Source organism: Vicugna pacos, chromosome 25 (assembly GCF_048564905.1).
Source record: "Vicugna pacos chromosome 25, VicPac4, whole genome shotgun sequence".
Classification (NCBI taxonomy): domain Eukaryota; kingdom Metazoa; phylum Chordata; class Mammalia; order Artiodactyla; family Camelidae; genus Vicugna; species Vicugna pacos.
Window position 1 is genome coordinate 5,601,398 of NC_133011.1, and position 9,600 is coordinate 5,610,997.

The following is a 9,600-nucleotide window of genomic DNA, read 5'->3' on the forward strand; positions in this document are numbered from 1 at the left end:
CAAGATGGTGATGAATTTATGTATGTGGGTAGGATACTTATATTGAGGTACTGTTGTAACAAAATAAAGTGTGATATACTTAATAATACTTAACTTTTTACCAATAGGAACATGATGGAAGAGCCAAACATTTTTAGAATGCCATTTGATGCAATTTTCTGTAGTTCAGTACTAGTTCAGTACTGTTATTAATTCAGTTTATAATTGGCAAAGGACATGGCTGAACAAATAGTATTTATTGGTAAATTAGTAAATAGTAAGAAGTATTTTGGCAGCTCTAAAGTTTAAATATTTATAAAGTAATGTAAATTCTTTGGCTTGTCATAATGTAACATGAAACTAATTGCCAGTAAATCTGTGAATTATTTGACTTGACCTGAAATGTATTTGTTTACTTATTTATTCAGTGTGTGTGTGCGTGTGCATGAAAGATACAACTGATCATTAATTTTTGGTAATGCTAAAATTATGTATTGAGTGTAGGCAGTAGATTAACCATAAAATAGATTGTTTCGACTGAGAAGAATGAGCAGGAAACTGAAAGAAAGTAAAGCAATCCATGCCATTTTTTCCTTGAGAACGGTATTGTAATATTATTTGCTTTAAGTTAGCCTCTTAGTCTTTGGAAGTACTCTGAAACAGTTTTAAACTTTCTAAGTACTTACACACAGTCTTTGGGGATTTTGTTTTGCATTTTAGTTTTTTCCAAGATTAATGACAGAATTAATGGAACTACAAGAATTTTATGACCCAGATACGGTGGAGCTTATGACCTGGATAAAGTAAGAATTAAACTGCCCAAGACAATTGTTAAGTTATTAATTAATCATAACACTATTTAATGGATTCAGGGGAAATAATACATCAATGCTTTTCCTAGTTCTTCTCATAAAACTCAGGAATTTTACTCCATGTTTTTTGGGATATTTAGTTTTTGATTGGACTTTTAATTCTAATTTTCTAATTGAACTTATTTCCATTGGAAATAAAGTATTGATAAGTTTGAGAATTGAGACTCTAGCCATTAAACACCTAGAAATATAGAATAAAAAGAAACCAATGTCCTTTTATTTAGATAGTCAACACATGTTCCTCATACTCTGGGTTGGAGGTGGATGAACGGTGGAATTTTAGTCTTGATAACTAAGGTTAACAAGATTTTTAATTTTAATTGTAATGCTCCTGCAGATTTTAATGTGACAGGAGATGTGCCCTTGGACCTATGGAAGCCGGGAATTGTATTTGAAACACCTTTTCCCCTCCCCCAACACACATATATAACCTAAGGACCCTCAAAGGGCTACTCTATCAGTGAAAGGGTGGACTAGCGAAATACCCACCAAGTGGTAGAGAAGGATGACAAAAAAAGCACGTCTTCCTTGGCCTCAGCTCTTGGTCAAAAATAAAGTCTCTCATCTGAATTTTTAGTGATGCATTTGCATTCACATGTTTGTAGTTTGAAATTATACTTGTCTAACCCAGGAAACCTTAAATCAAGAATTTAGCATAAAAAATGGTCCTGGGATGGTCTGGAGTGCCTGATGTAATCCTCAGGATTTCACAAATAAAGCTACGTGAAGATAAGCTCTAAAGTTACAAAACACAGGAAGAAGCGTCCAACACAGCAAGAACCAGCTGTAGTCTGTGAGAGACAACAGACTTAGCCCTCTAACCATTTCTGAGAATACAACGTTTTGTGTCAGTTTTTACTGCACAGCGGACTGCCACAAATCTTAGTGGCTTACAAACAGTAAACGTGTGCTTTCGCACCGTTTTGGTGGTCAGCTGAGTGGAGGCAGTGGGGAGGATTCTCCTGGTCTGGGCTGGCTCAGCTGGGACCGGGTGTCCTGGCACCACCTCTCTCACACGTCGAAGGCTTGGGTGTGTGTCAGCTGAGGCTGTGAAGTTGACTTGGCCACGTGCTTCTCATCATCCAGCCCAGGTGAGCCTGGGCTCATTCACAAGCTGGTGGCTGTAGAGTTCCCAGGAGCAGCAGGAGAGGACAGGTCTGTGTCAAGCATGTCTTAAGTATCTCCTCACATTGTTTGCTCTTGTTCTGTTGGCTAAATCAAGTCATGTGACGAAGATCAGAGTTTTCTCCAAGAGCTTAACTCTAAGGAAAAGTATCATTGCAACCATTTTCCAACCCAGTCTACCCCATGGCTAGAGACTGTGAAATAATATGAAAAATTTTAAAGACATAGGAGAAGAAACTAGAACTTGATAAAGGAATGAAATACTATCAGGAAAGGCCAGGATAATAGAAGAAAACAAAAAACAAAAAATGTTTCTAGAAATGAGGAGTAGGTTTATAGAAAAGGTATATGGAAATGAGAATAGGCCTTATTATAAGATCTCATTATAATGGTACTTCTCGTATGTATAAAAATTATTTTTTAAGTAATCCTTAATTACTGGCCATTAATACTTTTTTGTGAGTTGTATTTATCTTTGTGGAAGGCTGCCTGTATAGCCTTGTGTTCTCGTTAACAGAAAAGAAAAGTCACATCTATGTGTGTGATTTGCCACAATATTTTCAAAAACAGCAAAGGCTGAAACACTGGATGTTGTACATCAGATGATTGGACATTTTTATTACTGTGGTGTAATTTTTCTGTTTCATTTTTGTTTCCCCATATTGGGTGCTCCCTGGGGACAGTGGCTGTTTGCCATCTCTTTATTTTCAGAGCTTGACAATATCCCTAGCACATTGTAGGCAGATGCTGAATGTTAAATACAGGGAGTGAATAAGTAAGTGAGGATATTAGAGCAGCCCATTGGGACCTGTCTTATGAGTGACATATATCTGGGACTTTGCATTATGATTTAGAGTAGAGAAGTCCTTCATGTGTTTTCTTGAGACAGATATGTTAAGATCAAGAAAGAGCAGAAGAGGGGGAGGGTATAGCTCAGTGGGAGAGCATGTGCCTCACATGCATGAGGTCCTGGGTTCAATCCCTGATACCTCCCCCAAAAAGTATAAATAAATAAACCTAATTACCTTCCCCCACCAAAAAAAAAAAAAACCTAAAAAAAAATTTTTTTTTTTAAAGAGCAGGAGGATAGACAGATTTGGAAGGAGTTGGGTTATGGTGGTTAATATTTGCCAAAGATGAATTTGAGAATTTGCAGTATCACCACTGAACTGACCACACTATCTAAAATAGTATATTGCTGTCACTGTCCCATTACTATGCGTTACTTCTTAATAGCATTATTACCACCTGACCTGTATGTTTATACTGTCCCCCTGCTTCCTTTTGAAAGCAGGGACCTTGTCCTCCCACCTCTCTGAAATATTTCTGTATTTTTAGCACTCTAAACAGTTTCTGGTACATACTAGGTGCTCAGTTTTTTGCATGAATCCAAAAATGACATGAAATGAAACTTAAATGTACAATACATTTTAAGTTGGTTGGTATTTCAGAACTGACATAAATCAGTGATCTAAATCATATCCTTACCTTTTCAGTGTGTGATTCTTTCTGGTTCTTTGCAGAAGGCAAGCTCCAGTTGCAGCTGTGTTTGCAGGAAGTCCACAGTTAATGGGTACGATTAAATTATGCACTGGATGGATGGTGACAAGCCTGCCTCTTTACAATGACGATGATCTCCTCAAGAGAAATGAAAATGTAAGGCATTTTAGAGTCTACATTTGGGTCTTTTTTTATATGACCTTTATTTTAGTATAGTTCTGTAATGGTGTATATGTTCTTGGCTAGCTAGGAAAATCCAGACAATTTTAAAAGAGTTAATTAGCTTTGGTTTTCAAAAAGCTGTATAATACATTTAATCAAGAGGGGCCAAAATTAAAATATGACGTTCTTTGTTTTATGAATAGTACTGATATGTTTCTAGGAGAAACATTTAATTTTCCACAAGGTTTCAAGGGACTGATGTTTAATATTTTACAAAGGGAAACTTTCTTTTGAAACTTCTCAAATTACTGAAAGAAGTCTTTTAGTGAATGTCTTTATACACTTCTTATTTCCAAGCCAAAATTCTGCTGTTGCTTATAAAACACTGATTTATTTTCAACTTAGTATAACATTAGTGTGGTATCTAATTCTTGTTCAGAGAATATATTACTTTGAATGTTAGGTATGGATTTAAACGGTAACTTCATATCTGATGGTAATGGGCAACTGAACCTGAGTTCTAAATATCCTGTTTTTCAGTGTGAGAGAATTTCGAACAGTTTTTAAATATATTCTAAGCTAAGTACAGCAATAAAGAAGTTAGACTCTAGTACAGAGGTTAGACTCTCCGAATCTAGACTGTGGAAGTAGAGGATCTGGACTCAAATGGTACCTCTGCCACATTCTAACTCTTTGACCTTGAGAAAGTTTCTGAATCTGGAAACAATAATAGTTTTCACCTCCTCATTGTGAGAATTAAATAAGATAATGCACTCTGCCTGAAACACAGTAAAATTTAAATGTTAGTTGTTACTGTGTACTATTAAATTGTAATTGTAGGTGCACACACACACGAAGCACAGAGAGGAGTTCAAAAGCCGGAGCCATCATTTCTGCCTGCACAAATCCAGGCCTGCATAAAGAACATTCCCTTGATCTGGGCTAGAAACTTGTTTGAAAAAAGAATACATATGATTTCAGGTTGAAAAGGTCACATGAGCCATGAAATTTGGCCATGAAACTAGAAAATAAAAATGAGGCCAAATTCTGAAGGACCTGGAATATCATACTTAGGAATTTAAACTTCCCCTTGAGCCATTTGAGAGTCATCAAAGACTTTTCCGTAAGCCTAGGAGTAGAAAGCTTAGATCTGTTTTAGAGTTAATTATGATCATGGAACAGATTGAAGCCGGGAGAGGTCGGAGACTGGGAGCTGTGCCTGGGAGTGATTTACTTGAGAGACAACCACTGCCTCTGATTAGTATTTGCTAGGGGAGGGTATAGCTCAGTGGTAGAGCACATGCTTAGCATACACAGGGTCCTGGGTTCAATCCCCAGTACCTCTTCTAAAAATAAATAAATAAACCTAATTACCTCCCCCCCAAAATAAAAAATATTAAAAAAAGAAGTAAGTATTTGCTGCGCTTTAAAAGGTAGTGTTGCTTGCTTAGATGATATAGTACAGCATATTCATGAACTTTATTTTTTGTTAATTTAAACCAGCCAACTCTGACGTGGCTTTTTTTTCGTTGTTTTCTTTTAATTGGTCTGTCTTTAAAGCAGAATTTCAGAATCACTTATAATTAGATCAGAGTTCTAATTAGGTTGTAATTAAGTTTAAGTATTTTAGAGTTTTCAGTTTTATGTGACTTGGCTATGAGACTAGGAACCTTTTTTCCCCCCAAATCTTTGGATGAACCTTGAGGACATTATGCAAAGTGAAAGAAGTCAGACAGAGAAGGATAAATACTATATGATATCACTTACATGTGGAATCTTAAAAAGCCAAACTCACAGAAGCAGAGAGAAGAGTTGCGGTTACCAGAGGCTGGGAGGGTTGGAGAGATGAGGACACACTGGTCAGCGAGTACAAACTTCCAGTTACAAGATGAATAAACTCTAGGGATCTAATGTACAGCAGTGATCATGGTTCATAATCTGTATTAATCTTTTGAGAATTGCTTAGAGAGTAGATCTTAGGGGTTCCCACCACAAAAAAGAAGTGGGGATTGTGTGACATGGTGCAGGTGTTAGCTAAAGCTATGGTGGCAATCATTTTACAATATAACAGTATCAAATAAACATGCTGTACACTTTAAACTTACACGGTGTTGTATGCCAATTATGTCTCAATAAAACTGGGGGAAAAATGGGCAAAGGACTTGCATGGACATTTCTCCAAAGAAGATAAATGTATGTGGCCAATAGCCAGATGCATATAAGCTTCCTGAGGGCAGGAGTCAAGTCTTAGTGAATATCTTCATTTTCCATAGATAGTGCTCTTACGTAGAAGATGCTCAGTGTATAATTTTAATTAATGTTAAGTTTTAAATGTCTTTTAAAATCATTGTTTTAATTACATTCTTTCAGATCTATCAAATCTATTCAAAGCGATCTGCTGAGGATATTTATAAAATACTGACATCCTACAAGGCTAATTACCTAATTGTAGAAGATGCTATCTGCAATGAGGTGGGAACCATGAGAGGATGCAGGGTTAAAGATTTATTAGACATTGCAAATGGCCACGTGAGTAACCATTTGGAAAATTAAATTTTTTTTGAGGAAAACGATTTTATTTAAACTTGTAATCTTATCTTCAGCCTTTATTTTTGGAACTTAACTAAGACTGTAATTTAAAGTTATATAATAGTGGAGGGAGCTTATTTGAAGTAGTGTGAGGTATTTTTTAAATGTACGAAAGGAAAATTTTGCAATTCTGAAAAAAAAAATCTTACCAATACCTGATTCCATATATGTTGTCTGTATTTGTGCATGTTCAACATTTATAAACAAAACTTGGCATAATTTGGTTTCAAGGATGATTTTAACATATTATATTAGTGTTACATAGTATAATAATATAAAGAGCAGCTATTTGTATTGTTACATTCTTATGTTGAGAAATTTCTTATGATTTGATACATACCTAGAAAAAATGCTAATTAAATTAACATGATCCTGTACACTGAGTCCCTATTATCCACAAAAATTAGTGTATTCAGAGCCACTTTAGTTGTTAGTGTTTAGCTGTATCTTAAGTTGTCACTGATTTCAGCTATTTTACCAAACTGCTTACTTCTCAGCCTGCAGTGTATATACTGTATACCTGGCAACTAAGAAGACTGACAGGGGAGCTTGGGTATCTGAGAATTAGTGTCATCTGGGAAGGGTGCCTTTATTCCTGGGAAAGTTCGGGGTGAGGGAACTTAGGAAAAGTTTGGGAGGTCATTCTTGGTTAGAGGGCCTAGTCTCTTCAGGTTGCAGCCAAGATTTACTCTGTACCCTCCTAAATGATTAGCTCTTTGTCTTAACCATCCCAGGCCGGTTTGTAGGTGTGAAATTCATTTTTATGATTTCTCTCATTCCCTGTCTTCATAACCCCTTAACTTGTTATATAAACTTACTCTGTTTTCTGCTGTATGTATTTTGAATTTTCTTTGTTGGTATTTATTGTCTGTGAGCTTTGGCTTAATTGGGGACAAAATGGAATTTTACTAAACATCAGGTATCAGTGGTTACTGCTGTATTGCTGCCTACTGGAGCCTTTTTCTGCTCTTGGCCACCTTTTGGCTCCATTTTGAACATCAAGTTACTATTCCTTTCATGTAATGCCAGGCACGGACTTAAAGCCAATCCATCCTTTTATTCTTAAACTTGACTCTCTGACATCTTTCCTCGGCCTTAGAATAATAGTATTTTATTCCTGAAAACCCTTCAAGCTTGCTAAGCTATCTTAGTGAGCACCAGTAAGGTGAGAATGTAAAGGATTGTGCTGGGTAAGTCACGGGAACTTGCTTACTGTTACGAGTCAGTTGTACACAAGCAGAAGAGTTTGAGGATAAGAGCACATGTCCAGTCCTCAGCCTTCGCAGACTCCATGTGATGTTCTTCAGAGGGATGGTAATAGACTATGGAGACATCGCCTTCTAAATTTTAGGACTAACTCTTTTAAAAATGGGAAAACATTTTATGCTGGTTGTGCGGTCTCACTGGGGAGCTCATGAATTTAATGGACATGGTGACTTGTGAAGAGGCTTTCATTTGCTAAACAATGTGAGATGGTTGCTAACCAATGTGAGAGAGTGATGTTTAGCAATAATATATTTTTCCATATAAATATAGTCAATTGTACATTAATTGCATTTCTCCTCTGAGCTTAATGAGCTTTTTAATACTATGTTTCATATTGTTTGATAGGTGGTTTGTGAAGAAGGTGACAAGTTAACCTACTCAAAACATGGGCGATTTTGTCATGAGGTCAAAATTAACTATTCTCCGTATGTGAATTACTTCACTAGAGTATACTGGAACAGATCCTACTTTGTATATAAAATCAACGCTGTGATATCCTTTCAGTCTTGAAAAATAGTAAGGCCTTCATTTCCCTTACACCACCTGAAGTAAAATGTGATTTTCTTCTACCTACGTGGTATCTTTTGGAAACCAGAGTATGGACATTTGAGACGTTGCTGCTGCTGTTTTCCCCTCCTGCCGTTTCCTGGGTCTAGCGTTCTGTGGGGAAACGTTACTGTCCTTGGTAAAATGTCAGACCTCCCACTCCGCAGTATTCCAGCCAGGTGTTTTCCTTCTTGTTGTATGGTCTTTAAAGATTTTACCTTCTGAACTATTGTAAAGTTTTCCTCATAAATCTTCATTCCATCATGGCATTGGTCTTGAATTTGAGTATGTTCAAGATCAGAGTGTATCTCTCAAATATAACATTTAATAAATATTTAATGTGATGTAATTATAGATGGGAAGAATTATTCTTACCCTCAAGGCAGTTTCTGAAGGTATTTCATGGTATATAATAGAACTGAAATATTACAAAAAAAACTAAAGATTCGCTGAGAATTTGTGGTATTTAAATTAAAATGAAAATTATACAAAGAAAGTGATTTTTGAGGATATACATAAAGATATATCCAGATTTTCCATGATACTGCGCTCATCATTTGCTGCTTATATAAGCACTTTCTTAGTAGTATATATTGCATGATTTTGCATTTTATTACTTTATGACTATTAAGTGGTTAGCTTTTTTTACTTACGCCCATAAATTTGATACCAGTTTAATCATGATAAAACATTAACTCTTGTTACCTATATATTTTTTAAAACAGACATTTAAAAGAATGTTATTCAGGTTTTTTACAAATATGGATATGGAGTATATAATGTACTCACATGTTTTCTACTGAAGTAGTAAGTAAAAAATTAAATCTTTTTCAGAATGAGAAAATGTACACTAAAATTAGCAGCAGTTTCTAGAGACACGTGCAGATGCCGTCACACTTAGTTCTGCACGGGGATGTATTTGTGATAGAACACGAGCGCCGCTATTTAAGAAACTGCGACGTAGTCTTCAACATTGAGAACTAAATGGCAACTGTAATAAAATTCACAGCACAGGTTCCCAATCTAATGTTATGTTCCTTTAAGTTAAATGTTTTCATATTTTTAATTATTAATTAAAAGAAATTCTAAAATGATTAATTTGACTTTATAAAGAGATTCAGGGTAGATGTATCATTTTAGTAAGATGGAATGCATGTTTTTACCTTATACACCTAAGTGAACAGATTTTCAAATTTTTCACTTGTTAGAGTACTATAAAAATTGCAGTTTCACTACCCTAAATTACTGTGTTAGAAAGGAGCGTCTTTCCATTATCTTTATTTTCTGGAATATGTATATTTTAAAAGAAGAAAAAGCACATGTGTTCTTAGGCTAGCTCTAAGATGTTTTGCTCTTTTGGAGCTTAATAATTGTTTGATGGCAGTGTCCTGTGTCTGGTATATTAGTTCTGTTGGTTCTCATTGCATACTTTTATGTAACTTTTAACACTTATATCAAGACAGCTACAGGCAGGCTATTTCAGGTTCTTTGTACATCTTAATAGTGAGTGACTAGTATTTAGCTTCAAGCCTTATGAAAATACTACCATAGTTACCTAAGT

General features: G+C 35.6%; 1 protein-coding gene across 5 annotated transcripts in view; it reads left to right on the plus strand.

Moving 5' to 3' along the window:
• DPY19L4 (dpy-19 like 4) overlaps positions 1–8,388 on the plus strand; it is a 44,745-nt gene extending 36,357 nt beyond the window's left edge. For all 5 annotated transcript variants that reach the window (XM_072949472.1, XM_031691168.2, XM_072949473.1 and 2 more), the window contains 4 exons: positions 700–782; positions 3,500–3,632; positions 6,009–6,167; positions 7,839–8,388. In XM_072949472.1, the coding sequence (XP_072805573.1) occupies positions 700–782; positions 3,500–3,632; positions 6,009–6,167; positions 7,839–8,003 (540 nt within the window). In that variant the 3' untranslated portion in view covers positions 8,004–8,388. The remainder of the gene's footprint in view (positions 1–699; positions 783–3,499; positions 3,633–6,008; positions 6,168–7,838) is intronic.
• Positions 8,389–9,600: the final 1,212 nt, after the last annotated feature.